Here is a 19785-nt window from a genome sequence, read left to right on the forward strand (position 1 = left end):
ACACATTAGTGCAATTGGACCTCTAACAGTGAATGCCAGTGAAAATGAGGTAGGAGATGAGGCTTAAATAGGGAAAGAACAAGTTAAAAATTATTTTGACAAATCAAATGTCTTTGAGTCACCAGGGCCTCATGAAATACATCCTATAATACTCAAGGAGCTGACTGAGGAGATATCTGAATCATTTGTGATTATCTTCAAAAAGTCATGGAAGACAGGAGAGATTCCAGAGGACTGGAAAGGGGCAAATATAGTGCCAATCTATAAAAAGTGAAATAAGGACAACCTGAAGAAATACATACCAGTTAGCTTAACTTCAGTACCGGGAAAGATAATGGAGCAAATAATTAAGCAATCAATTTGCAAACATCTAGAAGAGAATGTGATAAGTAACAGTCAGCATGGATTTGTCAAAAACAAATTGCTTCAAATCCATCTGATAGCTTTCTTTGACAGGGTAACAAGTCTTGTGGAGAGGACGGAAGTGGTAGATGTGGTATATCTTGACTTTAGTAAGACTTTTGACACTGTTTTGCATGAATTTCTCACAAACTAGGGAAATACAACTTAGATGGTGCATAACTGGTTGGAAAACCATTCCCAGAGAGTAATCATCAGTGATTCAGTCAAGTTGGAAGGGCATATTGAGTGGGATACCACAGGAATCAGTTCTGGATCCGGTTCTGTTCAATATTTTCATCAGTGATTTAGATAATGGCATAGAGAGTATGCTTATAAAGTTTGTGGACAATACCAAGCTGGGAGGGGTTGCATTGGTAGACCTACCCTTGCTGGTACCGCAGTGTGTAAGATGTCAAGCAGCTGGTGTTGACTGTCTTGTGCTTCCTCTAATGAAGAGGTGCCCAAACTTTTCCTGTTGCATACCCCCACCTTACCAATAATGGAATCTGTCCGCACCCCACCCCCATTACTACATGGTTGGCTCAGCAGAGGAGCTTGGGATGGGGAGGAGCTGGGGCTAGAGGCAGAGTTGGCCCAACGGCAGAAAGGAAATGAGGGCAGAGCTGTGCTGGAGTCGGGAACAGTGAGTGGAGTGGAGCTGTGACTGGAACCGGAGCTGTGCTGGGGGCAGAGCTGTTGCTGGGACAGAAGCTGGGTTGGGGGGTGCTTCCTCCTTGACCCCCATTGGGGCTGGCCTGGGCTCCACAGCAAGCTCCCCCAAACATTCCTCTGTGCCCCCCAGTTGGGAGCCACTGTTCTATTGGGATCTCTAGGGTGATGGCTCTGCAGTAATTCTTGGAACAGGTGATAGTCATACTGTGGAAAAGAGGGGATTGAAGAGGCGGCTGCATCTGGAGATGAGGGATGCCTCTCTGGATCTGTCGGTACTGTCAGAGTTGGGCTAACTGGTGCGTCATCTAGTGCTATGTCAGAGCACCTAGCTGATGAGGATTGTGGCAGTGACGTGGGGGAGTCCTCCCAAACCGAGTGGGATCATTTGAAGGGTGAATACTGGGGCCATGAGCTCCAGTATAGCCAACCTGGTTGACCTTGCTGTTGTGTAGCCTGGGATCACAGTGCCGGATACCACTCTGTAGGTAAGGCAATACCTGTGGGGGAAATGCCACAGTTCCGTCAGAGCCTTCCAATAGTCGTGCTTCTGGAACAGGAGCGGTGGACCATGTTTTGGACATCCAATATTGTCCAAATCAGAGGACTCAGAAACCTCCCCAAATGGTGGTGCTATTGGATCCACCAGAATGGGGAGCAGCAGGAGCATAGCGGGGGAAAGGATCCCTTGTACTTAGTGATTGGATCGGGGCCTGTGGAAACCATAGTCCCTCCAGTGCAAACAACTTGTGGGAACCCAGTGTGCCTCCGAGTCCCCCAGGGGGTCAATGGCATCCATACCACTAGAATTGCATCTGTCTAGAGACTGATGTTTCCTGGGTCTCTGGCGGAGTTGCAGGATCCATGTTCGGTACTGGTGGATCCGACAATTGGTGCAGCTGTTTCTAAGTCTTGTGAAACTTGGAACACATTGCTCTTTTGTGGCTGGAACTCATGAACAGTGCCAAATCCTTCTTAGACTTGGAGGAAGACTTACACCATGCTTATACGCATGTTTCCTTGGTTCATGTCTAGGTCCCGGCATGGTGCCTCCTAGTACTAGTAGAGGTAGATGGAGGTTTCGTGGTAGGGGGTACAGGTGTACAGTGGGGGTTCCCTGACCAGGATCTGATGATGATCTCATGGCAGCCTCCATATGATGTTTCCTGAGGCAGAGAATCCGATTCGCTTGAGTATGGGTGGGAAAGGAGAGGCAGATCCTGCATCTGGATGCAATGTGGGCTTCCCCCAAGCAGTACAAACAGCATGAGTGCTCATCGCTGATGGAAAATGAGTGAGGGCAGGAAGCACAGGTTTTGAACCCAGGTGTTTATGGCATAATCCAGTACCGTCTTGGGAACTGGAAAAAGGAGGAAAGCGGTGTTCCAAGTCCTAAATCTGGTACAAAAGGAACATTTGACCAAAAATAAAAAAGGGGACACAGAACAAAATAATAAATCTAAACTATGAACAGTACACTAAGGATATTTTTGTTAAGTTTTGGAAAGTGCATCGCAAGAACGATAGGAGAATAAAAGCTCTGACTCGGATCATGTGGCGGTGAGAAAGAATTGGAGACGCTGGCAGCCCACCATGCCCTATATCACCTCAGGTGAAACCACGAGGTGGTGCAGGACATGTTCAGACCGCTGAACAGTACTACTTTAAAAAGTCTGGCTCCAGGTGCATGGCATCTAACCCCCTTAGTGGATACAATAGGGACCATCTTTCAAAGAAGAATTGTGAGATCCTATACACAAATGTTCTTTTTGTCTTTTTCATGCTGAGGATTTTGTTGGTGTGAAGGTAAATTTATCTAGATTTCCTTGGAAGCTTCTGTTCCAGATTTTTCTTTCTACCAGGGTGAATAACCTTATTGGCTAACCCTGGGTGTTGATAGCAACTAATGGATTGCTATGCTGGCTTTCAATGAGGGTTGAGGCCTCTGCAATCTCAGCTACTAATTTCTCTAATGTTTCCCCCAATAGCTCCTCACCTCCAAGATTACATGCACAAGATATTCATTTAGGATGAGTGATGGGCCTATTTATGAGTATAATATGGCTTCCCTGTAGCCTTGAAGTTAGAATCTATTGCTCATTACAAATCATATAAAAGGTCTGACCAAGACAGAACCTGGGACATCTCACTCCAAGCAAGGTTCATACCACTAAACAATGAGCCATTTGTTTGCCACAAAGTAGGCTTTCCTTACTAAACGTATGAAAAGAGCTTTGGTTTGAAAGGCTATAACTGAGTCTTTGAAATTGCTGTGCAGCGTGACATTATTCTTATGGTTTAGGGAGTCTTTTGGAAGGAAAATGGTTACTTACCTCATAACTGTTGTTCTTCAAGATGTGTTGTTCATGTCCATTCTGATTTAGGTGTGTGCGCACGCTACATGCACCGGTGCTGGAAGTTTTTCCCTTAGTGGTACCCATAGGGCTGGTTGTAGCACCCTCTGCAGCAGCGTGCAGATGCACTAGTATATAGGACGCTGCCAGCCCCCCTCCCTCCCTTCCAGTTCCTTCTTGTCAGAACTCCTACAGAGGGGACAGAGGGTGTGTTGCGGAATGGACATGAGCAACACATCTCGAAGAACAATTTCGAGGAAAGTAACTGTTCTTTCTTCTTCGAGTGCTTGCTTATGTCCATTCTGATTTAGGTGACTTACCAGCTGTGTCTCTGGAGGTGGTCAGAAGTTCATGGCCATGAAGACTGCAGTACCGCTCTGCCAAATCCTGCATCATCCCAAGTTTGCTACGTGATGGCATAGTGGGACATGAAGGTATGTATGGACAACCATTTAGCGGCCCTACAAATATCTTGAATAGGCACATATGCCAGAAAAGCCGCTGAAGACATCTGGGCCCTTGTAGAGTAGGCCAGCAGAGACACCAGAGACGTGACTCCGGCTTGTTCATAACAGACTCGAATGCAGGCTGTAATACAGGATAATATTCATTGTGAAGAGACTGGTTTGCCCTCCATCCTGTCAGCAATCGCTGTGAAGAGTTGCGTGGAGCGGCGGAATGGTCTGGTCCTATCGACGTAGAAGGCTAGAGCCCTTCTTACATCGAGCGAGTGCAGGCGCCTCTCTTCAGTAGAGCTGTGAGGCTTAAGGCAGAATACTGGTAGGAAGATGCCCTGATTAATGGGAAAATGAGAAACAACCTTTGGGAGCAATGCAGGATGAGGGTGGAGCTGGACCTTGTCCTTGAAGAACACTGTATAAAGTGGCTTCAAGGTCAGGGCGTTAATCTCCGACACCCTGCATGCAGAGGTGATTGCTACTAGAAAGGCCACCTTCCAGGACAAGTGCACGAGCAAGCAGGAGGCCAACGGTTCAAAAAGCGGAGCAGTGAGTTGGGACAGGACAAGATTCAGGTCCCACTGGGGGGAACTGGCTCTCTAATTGAAGGGAAGAGCCTTTCCAACCCCTTAAGGAATCTAATTGCCATCTCGTGGAAGAAAACAGATTTTCTCTCTATTGGTGGGTGAAACGCCGATATTGCTGCCTGATGAACTTTTACCGATGAAAAGGCTAAGCCTTCCTGTTTTAAATGAAGCAAATAGTCCAGGATCACCTGTACAGGAGACTTAGTCAGTGATACATTCTGACAGATCACCCAGCAGGCAAAGAGCTTCCACTTTCCTAGATAGGACGCCCTAGTGGAAGGCTTCATACTTTCCAACAGCACTCTCTGGACCTGGGCCAAACAGTGACACTCTTCCCTGTTCAGCCATGCAGCAGTCACGCTCTCAGATACAGTGAGTCTAGGTCCGGGTGAAGTAACCTGTCCTGGGAAATGAGGTCTGGGCGCAGCAGCAGAGACCAAGGATGAGCCACCGAGAGAGGTCCAACAGCATCCCGAACCAGTGTTGGCGAGGCCACTCTCGGGCTATCAGGATGATTTGTGCTTTGTCCCTCTTGACTTTCACCAGAACCCTGTGCATACCTCGAGTATCAGGGGAAATGCGTACATGAGACCCCTTGACCATGAGAGGAGAAAAGCATCTGTCAGAGAATTGTCCCCTGATCCCAGGAGAGAGCAGAAGTGAACACATTTCCTGTTTTCCCTGGTTGCAAACAGGTCCACCTGGGGAGTTCCCCACCTTCGGAAGACACGATCGGCCACCTCCTGGTGGAGTGACCACATATGGTGAGAGCAAAAGGATGCGCTCAAACGATCTGCTAGGGTATTCTTCAGCCCCGGCAGATGGACTGCTTCAAGGTGGATGTTGTGATCCACATAGAAGTCCGAGAGCCGTATGGTTTCCCAACACAGGGCTGAGGATCTGGCTTCCCTTTGCTTGTTGATATAGTACATTGCTGCTGTGCTGCCCGTGAGGACCTGCACCACCTTGTTGGACAGGTGCAGCAGGAACACATCACAGGCCAGCCAGATGGCCCTGAACTCGACATTTATGTGAACAGTCCACAGACTCTGAGTCTCGAGGGAACCAAGGTGGGCTTCCCACTCCACATCCGAGGCATCTGAAACCAAGAACAGTGTCAGTCTTGGGGCCTCAAAGAGTATTCCTTTTAGCACCTGTTGAGGATTCATCCACCATGACAGAGAGGTAAGTATGTGGGGAGGGGATTGTGAGAACCCTATCGAGGGTGTGCCTTGATGGGGAATATACTGTAGCCAGCCATATTTGGAGTGGCCAAAAACCAGTCTCGTGTAGCAGACCACGTAAATACCAGCTGTCATACGTCCCAGAAGGCTGAGGCATACCTTCGTCGTAGTAATTGGGTGGTCCCTTAGACTAGCTATAAGCAGCGTCATAGCCTGGAATCTGGTAGTTCTCCAAGCCAAAGCACTACTGCTTGAGTCCAGGACTGCCCCCACGAACTCTATTCTCTGTACAGTGTAAGTAATGATTTCTGTTTGTTTATTAACAGGCCCAGAGACCGACATGTGTCTCTCACGATTCCTATGTCACGATGGCCTGCTCCCTTGAGCGGGCTCTGATGAGCCAATTGTCCAGGTAAGGAAACACCTGCACTCCCCTGCACCTGAGATGGGCCTTTATTACCACCATACATTTGGTAAAAACATGGGGAACAGTAGAAAGGTTGAATGGTAGGACCGCAAATTGGTAGTGTCGTGCTCCCACTGTAAACCACAGGAACATACTGTGGCCCAGGAAAACAGCGATATGAAAATAAGTGTCCTTTAAATTGAGGGCGGCGAACCAGTCACCCAGATCCAGAGATGGAATGATGGCCACTAGGGAGACCATGCGACATTTTAGCTTTTTGAGGAACTTGTTTAGGTCCCTTAAATCCAGTGTGGGTCTCAGGCCCTCTATTACCTTTGGGATCAGGAAATACCATGAGTAGAATCCTTTTCCTCTCAGACTCTGAGGGCCCTCCTCCACCGCTCCCATCTGCAGGAGAACTTGTACCTCTTGGATAAGGAGTTGCTTGTGAGAGGGGTCCCTGAAGAGAGACGGGGAAGGAGGATGGGAGGGTGAGATTGAGATGAATGGTACGGTGTAGCCAGTAGCCACCGTGTTTAACAGCCAGTGGTCCGATGTAATGGCCATCCAGGCAGGGAGAAAAGAGGCAAGGCAGGAGGAGGACGGTCAGAAAACTGGATCTCAAGTGTAAACTGATCGGTCGACCCTGGGCGCACCTTCAAAAGCTTCTCTTTCCACCCAAGGAATGTCTGCTTGGGCCTGGTTTCGAGGTAGATGCCGGCAAATTCCCTTGCCGATGCTTGTAGTCTCTATTTCCCATTTTATAGGACTCCCCTCTGGACTGGCCTCCAAAGCGTTGTTGCTGTGAGGGCCTGAAATGTCTCCTTGAGAAGGATGGGATATAAAGGCCCAATGAGCGCAGCATGGCCCTAGAGTCCTTCAGATTATGCAGTCTGGAGTTGGTCTGGTCCATGAACAGAGCGGTGCCATCGAACGGAAGGTTCTGGATGGACTGCTGACTTTGTTGAGAGACCAGTTGACTGGAGTCACGAAGCTCTCCTCATTGATACTGCGAAGGCCATTGCCCGCACTGCCGAGTCTGCCGCATCTGAAGCCACCTGCAAGGAGGTCCTGGCCACAGTCTTACTTTCCTCCAGGATAGCCTCAAACTCTTGTTTGGAAGACTTGGGGAGGGAGTCAAAACTTTTCCAGCAACTGCCAGATGTTAAAACGGTATCGCCCCAGCACAGCCTGCTGGTTAGACACCCTTAGGTGTAGGCTTGCTGTCGAATAAATTTTTCAGCCAAATAAATCCATTTTCTTTGCCTCTTTATTCTTTGGAGTGGAGCTCATTTGCTCCTGCCTGCCATGCTCGTTAGTTGCTGTGACCACCACCAAGTCTGGAGAGGGGTGTGTGTATAGATATTCAAAATCCTTAGTGGGCACATAATACTTTTTCTCTGCTCGCTTCGACATGGGGGGCAGAGATGCCGGGGTTTGCCACAAAGCCTTAGTCAGCTTCACTACCCCTTCATGCACCAGGAGGACCACCTTGGAAGGGGCTGCAGATGCCAGGATGCCAAAGAGCTCATCCACAGGTTCTTTAAGTTCCTCTATCTTAAGGCCCAGGTTAGCTGCACCCTTTGCAGCAGGTCCTGATGTGACCTATAATCGTCCAGCAGGGCAGCGAGCGAGGGGCCTGCTACTGCCTCATCTGGGAAGGACAAGGAGGAGGCCGGTAGCTGAGGGGCTGCTGGTGCCTCTTCCCTAGTCAGGGTGGTCATTCATGAACTTCTTGACAGCAACTCCTCATGCTCTGAGTCGATGTCTAAGTCCGGTGCTGTGGCAGGGTCTTTTGAAGAGTGCAGCACCAAAGTTCCCATAGATGAGAGTGGGTAGGGCACCATGGAATGGGGGAACCCCCACAGGTTCCAGTATTGGCGGGATCCAGTCCATTGTCCTTGAGGTCATCCTTCCATCTGAGGTGGCATGGGGAAAAGAGTGGGGAGGTTTGTAGCCTTCACCTTTGGGGGGACTATAACTTCCTCCCCTGAATCTGAAGAGGTATATCCCTGAGCGACAAGTTTTGCCAGCGTAAGTGCTAATGTATATAAGGCCCTAGCCACAAACTGCCTGAAGTAATCCTAATGCTTTAGTGTGGAGCCAGTCTGCAGGGCAGGGATTAGTGGAGAGAGGGAGACCACTTTCCTGCCTTTTGACTATGAGCCCCTTTTCCATGGCAGAGCAAGGGTTTCTGGCAGATGATCAGCAGGTACAATTCCCATTCTGCTCCTTTCTGAAATCTGAACCCCTTTCCCTGACAGAGTGAGGGTCCTTTGGCTGAAAGCCAGACAGGTACAATTTCCATTAGGCTGCAGCCTGAAGCAGGGATACACAGGTGGAACAGGTTTTTTTGCATGCCCTGACATGTTACAGAGTAGGGCAGGAATGAAGAGTATGATACAGTCTCTCTCTCAGTGCTCTGTAGTAGAAACAACTGAGCAAACACTTCCTCATGGGAGAAGGGGTTTAATCCCTGATTTTCATCCCTCTCGTTCATTAACAATATTAATTATTGCCTTGAGAAGGACATGTTTACTTTTGCCTTTTTGGGACTCTCTGGGCTTGCACAACTTACCCTACCATCATGAGAATCCTCTGAGGCCTGGTCTACACTGGTGACTTAAGTCGACTTAAGGTCCCTTAATTTGAATTAATTACATCCGTGTCTACACTGATGCCACTGTTAACTCGAATTAAGGTGCCTGTAAAATTGACCTAATAAGATCACCTCTGCAAGTGGTGTAGCGCCTAATTCGAATCAGTTAAATCCAATTAGCGTCAGTGTAGACGCAAAGGGTCTTAAATCAAAATAATTGACCTCTGGCCTATATCCCAAAATGCCCCACTTTGACCGCTCTGCACAGTCGCGCTGTGCTGCTCTGTGGTCATGGAAACAGGAAAAGTCCCCTCCCCTCAAGCCCTGGGAACATTTGAATTTCCATTTCCTGTGCTTGCTGCCAGCGTTGGGAGAGCTTTGCCACTGTTCTCAGCATGTCTACTGCAAAGCCCAAACGTGCTCCAGCATGGAGTCGACCAGAGGTCTTAGACCTCATCGGGCTGTGGGGAGAGGAGTCTGTTCTGGCTCAGCTCAGAGCCAGCAAAGGAATCTGGACATATATGGGAAGGTATCACAGGGCATGCTGGAGAAGGGACACCAGAGGGACGCTCAGCAGTGCCGAGTGAAGATCAAGGAGCTGCGCCAGTCATATCAGAATGCCAGGGAAGCTAACAGCCACTCGGGCTCCTCTCCGAAAACATGCAGGTTCTATGATGAGGTGCAGCTATTCTGGGGGGAGATCCCACCATGATGCCTCCCTGCAGCATCGATACCTCCGCTAGTTCACAGTCCATGAACAATGAGGAGGACTCTGTGGACGAGGAGGAGGAAGCTGTGGAGAGCAGGGTGCAGGAGAGCCGGGTGTCCGTTCTCCCACAAAGTCAGGACTTATTCCTGACCCCCTGAGCAGTCCACCAGCACACAGGACACCACAAATGATCTCGGGGAAGGCACATCTGGTGAGTTTTCTTTCTTCTTAGCATTTTTGTCCTTGGACATTGGGTGTGGGGGGCACGAAGGGGATCTCAGGTGTTTTGTTGACTCTACTGGATGGTTACCCAGGGATCCTGTTTTTTATGTGATGAGAAACGCTACTTTTATCATCAGTTGATATCACATGAAAAATGTAATGTATGTAATCTGTTATCCATCGAAAAACTTTTCAGGGGATGGCTGCCTTGTTCCTCCCTCCACGGTAGGATTCTTCTCTGCACTCAAGGTAGCCAGCATCATGGCTTCAGGTGTTTTAAGAATATCCTCCCCCCCCACGCCCTCCGCAATTGCTCTCTGTAAGGGTTTGGAATACAAGCAGACTCCCCCTCAACCCGCCCCTACCACTCCGTCCACAGTTCCTCTCAGTAAGGGTTTTAAATACAAGCACAGAGAAAATCATTAGCTAAATTTTATCATGGCATCATTATGGAAATTGTTACATATGTATCCTGTTCCTCACTATGCAAACTGTGGCTACATTTTATCATGGCATCATTATTTAAATGGTTACATATATATCTTGTTCTTCACTATGCTAAACTGTGGCTATCTTGTTATTTTTCTTTCATTCTGTAGACACCTCGTCAGTAGGCCGACTCTTAAGCAATGCTGGAGACAGACTGTCTCAGATTAGAAAAAGGAAGAAAAAAAGCAGAGAGCTCATGAACACCTCAACAGCCGCAGAGACAGAGCAAAGAGCATGGAGGCTGACCTTGTCCCAGAATATGGGACAAATGCAGGAACATGATCGCAGCACCATGCAGGAGATGCTGTGACTACTGTGGGACCAGGCAGACTTGCTCCGGCTTACTGTGAACAGAGTCCCGCTGCAGGCCCCCCATAATGCTCCTCGACGGAGTGCTATGCCACCCTCCTCCTCCCCTGCCCCAAACAGGTTTCGGAGGAGATTGGCAGGATGCAGTTTTCGCCGAGGTGAGCAAAAAGCTGTGGCTGCCATGCTGACTGCTGGCCACAAAGCTACCACCCCACCCCTGGAGACAGCGAATGAACCCTCCCCCCCGCTTCACCCAAGACTTGAATGTTAAAAAATAAATTTTTTCATCTTTCCAAAACATTTCTTTATTAAATCATATCTTGTTCATGAGGGATTTTTCGGGCACAGATATCGAAGGGTGGTGGGGGGTGTGGGTATCATCAAAGGCAAACAACATACACAAACAGAAATCCGTCCTGCATCAAAGGCAAACAACATACAGGGGGTGGGTGGTGGTGGGACCTTAAAAGGCAAGCAACATACAGGGGGGTGGGCGGTTGGCGGGGGGTTGGGGAATCATCAAAGGCAAACAACAGACAGGAACAGAAATCACTCCTCCATCTCATTGCAGAACCTGGTTTTCAAAGCTTCCCTAATGCAAAGCGCTCCGCGGTATGCTCTCACCATAGTGCAGGCACCTGGCTGCTCATAATTGACGGACAGTCTTTCTGCCTTCACAGTCCAACCCTGGGGGAACCTTCAACAACCTCAAACAACCTTCGCTTCACACACATTATGAATACAGCAAGCAGATATCACAGAAGGGAGGTACATCTCACTCATGTCCAGCCTAGTGAGGAGACTCCTCCATCTACCCTTTAAACGCCCAAAGGCACATTCTACAACCATTCTGCAACTGCTTACCCTCTTATTAAAACACTCCTTGTCACTGTCAAGGTGACCGGTGTACGGCTTCATTAGCCAAGGGAGCAAGAGGTAAGCAAGATCCCCCAGGATCACTATAGGCATTTCCACACCCCCGATCTGAATTTTTTGGTCGGGGAAGAAAGTTCCCGCCTGCATCTTACAGAACAGCCCCAAGTTACGAAATACACAAGCATCATGCACCTTCCCAGACCACCCCACATAGATGTCAGTGAAACGACCCCTGTGATCCACAAGTCCCTGCAGAACCATTGAAAAGTACCCCTTGTGTTTTAGGTACTCGGTCGCCAGATGTGCAGGCACTAAGATGGGGATGTGTGTCCCATCAATGGCTCCCCCTGCAGTTTGGGAAGCCCAACGTGGCAAACTATGTCCTGCACATTTCCCAAAGTCACTAGCCTTTGTAGCAGAAGTCTATTTATGGCACTGCACACTTGGTGCACGGCTATGCCCACTGTGGATTTACCGACTCCAAATTGATTCCCAACCGAGCAGTAACAGTCGGGGGTTGCCAACTTTCACAGAGCGATGGCAACTTTCTTCTCCACCATCATAGCTTGTCTCAAGTGAGTGTTCACACGCTTCAGGGACAGGGCCAGCTCCGAGCACAGTTCAAGGAAAGTTGCCTTTCGCATCCGAAAGTTTTGCAGCCACTGATTATCATCCCACAGCTGCATAACAATGTGCTCCCACCAGTCTGTGCTTGTTTCCCTGCACCAGAACCTGTGTTCCACGGAATGCAGGTGACACGTTACAGCCTGCAGCAACTGGGAATTGTTCTACTGGATGTCTTGAAGCAGGGCAGCCTTGGTGGCACAGATGTAGTATCTGCTTTGCCTTCTTGCTCTATTTCTAAAGCACTGCATGATAAGCCGCAAGTGCAGAGTTGAGCTGGCTCCATGTCTCTGCAGCAATGGCGATTGCAGGGAGTAAAAAAACGGCACAAAAATCCTTTTCCTGTTTGTTTGGAAGGGTATGGGAGGGGAAAGCAGCGCTGCATCCTGGGATGATGACACTCGTCACAACAGCCACCGAGGCTAGTTGCACTGTGGGATAGCTACCCACATTGCACTGCTTTCTAATTCGACTTAAGGTTGGCCAGTGTGAATGCAAGAGAACAGCGCAAACAGCATAGTGTGTATGGTCTACTGCGATTTATATAAATCGGCTGGTGAAAGTCAAATTAAGCTAATTCGAATTAGCACTGCAGTGTAGACATAGTCTGACTCACAATAGGAGGAAAGGGAGCCGAGTGGGAGCCCTGCTTCCTTCTCTAGGGAGCAGAAGACCCCTTCAGTATTTTAGGGTGAGGGAGGGCAATGAGAGGGAGAGAATGATTTTGGATCCTAGCAAGGCTTTTTCCCCTTCCAGCCTTTCTTGGAACTTACCCTGAGCTCCGGTTGGATAGCTTCCTCTTTGTGCTTAGACTTTCTCCCCACCAGCTCAAAAGCTCCTGATTAGGCTTTTCTGCGTTGGAGTCATGGCTCCTCGGGGCTGGGTGGGGAACAAACATGCCTATCTGACACTGAACCACGGATATTAGTAGCGCGAGGGTCGTCTGCCTCGCAACAGGCAGGGCATAATTTACTCTCTGTAGAACCTGTAAGTGCTGCCTCATGTAGGGAAAACTGCTTAGATTTAAGCCAAGTGTTTGCAGGACAGCTCTGTCATGCCTGAATGGGGTCAGAGGAATCCAGCAGGGAGGCACTGCAGTCGCAGATCTAGGTGGTTGAAACTACCACACTACTATTTACCCGATCCAGAGGAGGGGCAGGAAGATTATAAGTAACAACTGCATAAAAACAAATAAAAATAAAAGTTTTAAAACAAAATGGTTGGGAGAAACTGAACCGCCAACTTGTTCCACTGCTGGAGACAGAAAATCTGGGGGCACCTGAACTGAAGAGTGGAACCCAGGCTTTGAGCCTTCAGCAACAACACTGGACCGCCTCCAAATTCCACAGGTGGGGGCATTATCCCATGAGTAATGAATGAAGAGAAAAACTGTGCAACAGAAAGAACTTGTGTTCCCATTCCATGGCTGTGGTTGAGCAAAGATTTCTTCTTGGCTATTACATCTGCCTAATTCAAACCAGCAGAACTATTCCAAACTGTGGGGAGTTTGTTTATCATGAACTCAATGACAAAAGTGAAGTGTTTCTGACTGCAAGAAACCATCAATTTACAATATTTGATATAGACGATACATTCGTAGCTGTGTGAATGCTCATCTGGGAACCACATCAGACCAGGAGAGAAGAAACATTACCTTTTACTGTTAGTTTTGATCCAGTGCTGCTTTCTATTGGGAGTTGCAACCAACCACGTGCTAAACAGACCTTTATCTTTAACATCGGATTAAAGTCAGCAGATTTCACTTTGGGCCCAGTTTCATTAAATTCTCTTTTCAAACCTAACAAAGACTGGTTAAGGCCTTTGTTCAAAAACTCATTCTCATTAGTTACCAGCTTACTTCAAACCTCCCATTTTTAGGGAAGGTGAGAGAGAAGGTGGAAATGGCCAACTCCAACTTCACCTAATTCCACACATTTTTTCAATCATTAATAGAGATATGGAATGAAAACTATAATGATCAATGGTGGTTGATCTTCTTTACTGAGAGTAAGTTCATGCCTATTTTATTAGATCCTCATTTTTTTTGATACCATTAACAGTAAAGTATTACTGATTCACCTGTGGGATTTTCTCAGTAGCCAAGGAGGGTAGAGCTAGGCTTTCGCTTTTCCCTCTGACGGCACTTATTTATGGGGTCCTACAAGGCTCCATAGTCACCCCTCTTGTTAATATTTATATAACGCATAAGAAAATGAGAGAGGATTTCAACTATAGCATTATCAATATGCTGACACTCAGCTCTAAATCTCCTTTCCACTGAATCCAGCTTCTACACTTAAATTATTCTGTCTAAAACAGACCAGTATCTGGATAAAAAACTGACTGACATTCAACTTGAACTACACAGAAATAATGTATGTTGATAGGGAAAAGCATTTAGAGGATGGGGTTGAGGCTGCCTCTTCATTATCTATTGAGATTGTGTGTGCAACTTGGTTAAAATGATTTACAATCTCAAGATTCCAATGTTTCTCTTGCTGCTCTTGGATTCTCAAACCACCAAGGCACTGTGTGCTCTGCAGTAACTTGTGGATCTAACTTCCTGGCAAGACCTTCTGGTTTCTGCAGCAGAATTGAAATTTTGTGGCAGCTTCACATAAATTCAAAATCTGAGGTTTACTATGAATTAAGTATTAAAAGGAATAATATAATCAACGAAGTATTGTTTCTTATTTATTTTAATATTAAATTCATAGGATTTTACACTGCTCATAAATTTTCAGTTTGCAACAGATTTCTGTATTAGCTACCAATAACTGCATTGCAAAAATTGTACGGGGAAAGCTGGAGGCTTTGACAGCTAGGTAGGGGAGATATAGGCCCCTCTTCATCTAGGATGAGATGAAAGATGTTGGAGAGTAGGGCTGTCAAACGATTAAAAACTTAATCACGAGAATAAAAATAGTTGTGATTAATTGCAGTTTTAATCGCACTATTAAACAGTAGAATACAACTTAATTATTTTTAGATATTCTTCTACATTTTCAAATATATTGATTGGAATTACAACAGAGAATACAAAGTATAAAGTGCTCACTTTATATTATTTTTATTACAAATATTTGCACAAATATTTGTAAAAAAGATAAACAAAAGAAATAGTATTTTTTAATTCACCTCATACAAGTACTGTAGTGCAACCTCTTTATCTTGACAGTGCTACTTACAAATGTAGAATTATCATTTTTTTTTTTTTTACATAACTGCACTCAAAAACAAAACGTAAAACTTTAGAGCCTACAAGTCGAAGCAAAAAGGGGCACATAAATGCTTAGCATATCTGGCACATAAATATCTTGCAATGCTGTCTACAACAATGCTATGTGAATCCCTGGTCTCACTTTCAGGTGAACTGTAAATAAATGGGCAGCATTATCTCCCGTAAATGTAAACAAATTTATCTTAGCAATTGGCTGAAGAAGGACTGAGTGGACTTGTATGAGGTGAACTGAAAAATTCTATTTCTTTTGTTTGTCTTTTTTACAGTGCAAATATTTGTAATAAAAATATAAAGTGAGCACAGTACACTTTGTATTCTGTGTTGTAATTGAAACCAATATATTTGAAAATGTAGAAAAACATCCAAAAATATTTATAATACATTTAAATTAGTATTCTATTATTTAACAGCGTGATTAAAACTGTGATTAATCGTGACTTTTTAAATCTAGTTTATTTTGCATTAATCACATCCATTAATTGTGATTGACAGCCCTATTGAGAACATAACTGGCCCCATGGTCATTGAGTCTTTGGGCACCAGGGATATATTTCCTTTTTCCTTCCTTTGAAAGAGGAACTTGAAGTTTTTGAGAGGGCTTGAATTCCCATCTCAACAATCTTTGGTTTGCAATGAGCTCTCTCACTGCTGTTAGCCCCAAATCCACCACCGCTGCAATGACATACAGCACTTTAGCTGAATGCTTCTGCTAAAATGATCAGAAGTCTAATAGTCGATGTGGACACTTGAACGGTTAAGTTTTAGATCAATTCCCAATGAGGATGAATGGAGACCATTCACACCTCAGCACTATTATTTCAGGTTGTTTATCTAAAGAATCAGGAAGTCAAAATTGGCCAGATGGACTGTAAGAGTTATTTGGTGCTGAGATTAGCTCCTAAAAATGTTGACTTTTCCTTTTCTTCTCCTAATCACATTTTACTAGAGCAGCTCCTCTCGACCAATGAAGTGCAATCCTGAAATGGGCTGCATCCCACTAGCTGATAAAAGAAAAAAAAACCCAGCAAAATCTGAAGATCCAGCAGGAGCTCAGGTATGGCAAGAAAGCAGCAACTCATGCTCTCCCTATGCTGCTGCCACCACTGCCCCCATTACTTAGGTTATCTACACTGAAGTGATAACTCAGCTTTGGTGTTGCCCCTAACCCTGCTCCTGTCCGCACACAAAACCTTCTCACCCATGTTTAAGGGTGCTTTCAACCCAGGCTATTTGGGACTGTAGGCTAAAACCTTAGTGCTGTTTTCACACAGGCTGGTAATCTGCTCACTTTGCAGTGAGGAGGCAGGATCTCTCACTCAAGTGCTGATAGTCCTCCAGTGCCTTCCCACAATTCCCCTCATGTGTCCAGAAGAACAGACAAGTTGTCCGACAATTCACTGGAAAAGAATCATTCTGGAAAATAATCAGCATACTGCAGTGCACAGAACTGTTGGACATGCGTGCCCTCAGAAACCCTAGCGATACACACAGTTGAGTGCAACACCAATAAGGAAACAGTAATTTTCACAAACCTCACAATCTTTTGAAGCTACAAAGGACTGAGGCATAGGGCAGGTCGCAGGATAATTTTTAGACTATTTTGTGGGTTGTTGACAAAAAAAATTGACCTCTAGCACAGCTGTTCTTAACTAGCCATTTGATTCTCCATTCCAGATTTATTGTGGTCCCAATTCTGAAATTATTCATTTATTTAGAAGCCAGTTCCACACAGAAACTTCAGATGAAGTCCTAGATTAAGATTAAAAGCCTATTTTTCTTGATCTTTGATTTATTCTAGTAAAGTGAGATTAACACATTAAATTAAAAACAGGTTAAAGCAATTACTAGAAAAGAACTGTCACATAAAAGCTGATTTAAATTTAATACAACCATTTATCCAATTTACACGAAAAGACAGTGCTTTCAATATGGGGTATTAATTCACAAAAAAGTGATTGGGAATAGGATGATTTTCTGAAAATTTTCCTGGGTATCCAAAAGCAGCTTCTTGTGAGAGATTTTCAGCATATCACAGCGTTGTTCCAAATCTCCTGAAACCCTGTGTGGCTCTCTATTGTGAGTCTAACAAAGGATCAAGGAGTATGAAAGCAACAATAGTGGAGCAGTCCTAATGTTATTATGCAGATTGTTTCAATACTTAATGTAATTTTTTTTGTTATTTTCCAGATATTGGTTTTTACTTCACCTTTCAGTAATATCCACTTAATGTATGCATGTTGGAGAAACAAGTGACTTAACAAAACACCCATGGCAACAAAAAATTACAACAAACTGAACTAAAATATTAAATTATCCAAACGAAACATACCACATATAATGGATCTTTAAAAAAAAAGATATATTAAAGGAATATTCTCATTAAAAGGATAAGATTTTTGCAATGATATTATACATTAAAAAAGCAATTATGTACAAATTTGAAATTTATATATCTTGAGAATTGTAATTTTTTTTTCATTTATAAATAAAAGTACATTCAGTATCCCCATTATATCTCTCTTATATACTGCTTTTCATCCCTAGATCTCAGAACGCTTTTAAAAGGAGTATCTTTACCCCCATTTTACAGATGAAGAAACTGAGTCAGAGAGAGATGAAGTGACTTGCCCAAGGCCACACAGCAGGCCAATAGCAGAGTTGGAAATAGATCCAAGGTCTCCCTTGTCTCAGTTCAGTATTTTATCCCCTGGAACATCCTGTGGAACAGAATCTATAACACTTCATAAGCAAATTAATTTACCTGTGGGTGGTAGACACTGAGTGATTTCACTTTGTGCAAAGGTAATAACACCTTCAATAAGAAAATTTTGTGCTCTTCTTTTAATGGTAAGGCAAATCCATTAATTATACTGTAAAAAAAAAATCAGGAATTCTTAAAATCACTTTTAAATCATAAGCGTTCAAAATGTTCACTATTGCCAAATTTTTAAGGATAAGAAAATCATTTATTTGTTCTTTATTTTAATTGTTCTAAGTTATTTTTCTTTGAGCTCCCTCTCATAGAACATTAATGTAGCATTTTTTTCCCATGTTGAAGACAGGGGTCATTATATTAAAAAAAAATAGAACAAACTGTTAAGAAAATTTAAATCAATTATCTACTGATCAGAATACAAAGTCAACCAACATCCTCACATCCCATGTATCAAGAGTTCTAACTTGCATCTTTCTCAATTGCCAAAATCCTTTCTCCAAGTTTCATAAAGTTTCTTCCCCCACCTCCTTTCAGTTTCCATCTTTTCCACCTCCTTCTGGACAAACTCTGAATAAATGCCCCCTCAGCTGCTGAAAGCCAGCTGCTTCATTCTTGATGAGGGAAACAGCCAACACTTGGAGAGTCCAATCCAGGGGAGTACACAGATGGAGACAGGATTACTCTACTTGGGAAATGGGTAGTTTTGCAGAGCTGGAGGAGGCAACAAAACAGCATCACAACACATGGGAGTTCCCAACACCAGGTGAGAAAACACAGGTGTTGCTCTTATTGTGTGCATTGAACCCTTTGATCTTTTTATCTGGAATGACCTTTCAAAAACCTGTCAACTACCCCAAAAAAAAAATGGAATTAAAAATAGTTTCACATTCTACAACTGGAGTCCCACTGCCAATTTCTGTGGTTTTACAATGACATCCTCTTATTTTTAAGATGTTTTCATCTCATGTTAACTAGTGTGGAAGGCTCTCACAAACAAGAGGGAAATTGAAACTACTGAACTCACACACCCTAAAAAACTGTGCTAAAAGCGCATTCAGGTTGCCAAGTCAAGCACTCAAAAGTTAGAAAATGCCAGAATTAAGGTTGCTTGTGCAACGTTAATTGCCCCAACCTTATACATGCACACTATAATGCAGTCTATAATTACGTGATAACATATTTTTTCCACAGGACCCATGCCTCATTTACTGAATTTATTCATTATTTCTTTTTATCCTCCTCATTCAATGTGTGGCATCAGGCGTTATTTAACACACATTATCGAAACCCTGTACTGAATACAAAGTTATTCACTTCCTCACAAACATTTCCATGGTGCTCTCATCATAATATTTGAGTGTTTCTCAACATGACTTTATTTTCTTACTGCTCCTGGGAGATTAGGTGTTATCAATATTTTGTAGCTGGGGAATTGAAGCAGAGTGATTAAAGCAAAATTGTCATAAAAGTGTCCACTGATTTTGGGTGCCAAATTTAAGACACATAGGGACTGATTCTTCAGAGTAATTAGCATTTCACAACAATTTATATGTTCAAAGTATAACTCCAATTTACTTTGGTTTTAGCTTTGAGCGCTCAGGACCTTCTGTATCTCTGATATCTCACATTAGGCACCCAGAAAATAAGGACAGTACAATTAGTAAAATTAATTTTTTTCTTTATATGACTTGCCCAGCATCACATAGGAAGTATGGGGCAGAGGCAAGGATAGAATTCAATTCTCCAGGGTGGCATTCAACCTCCTTTCCCAGGAGCCCATCCTTTCTCTTCCGGTAATCACCCACCTCATTCACCATACACATTCCAATTTCTGCAACAAACAAGGCAGACATCCCACAGACACTAGCCTCATTCACTATATGATACTGATTCTTTCCTATGGTACCCTCCTTCTTGAGCACTGAAAGAGGCAGGGTTCT

At 44.7% G+C, this 19785-nt stretch overlaps 1 protein-coding gene across 6 annotated transcripts in view; it reads right to left on the reverse strand.

The window, feature by feature from the left end:
* Window positions 1–19785, reverse strand: part of PPP2R5C (protein phosphatase 2 regulatory subunit B'gamma) — a 234919-nt gene that overhangs the window by 42001 nt on the left and 173133 nt on the right. For all 6 annotated transcript variants that reach the window (XM_067555048.1, XM_067555043.1, XM_067555042.1 and 3 more), the window contains one exon: window positions 17891–17999. In XM_067555048.1, the coding sequence (XP_067411149.1) occupies window positions 17891–17999 (109 nt within the window). The remainder of the gene's footprint in view (window positions 1–17890; window positions 18000–19785) is intronic.

The sequence above is a fragment of the Emydura macquarii genome, unplaced genomic scaffold, assembly GCF_026122565.2.
Source record: "Emydura macquarii macquarii isolate MOO-44397 ecotype Brisbane River unplaced genomic scaffold, CSIRO-AGI_Emac_v2 contig_1551, whole genome shotgun sequence".
NCBI lineage: Eukaryota > Metazoa > Chordata > Testudines > Chelidae > Emydura > Emydura macquarii.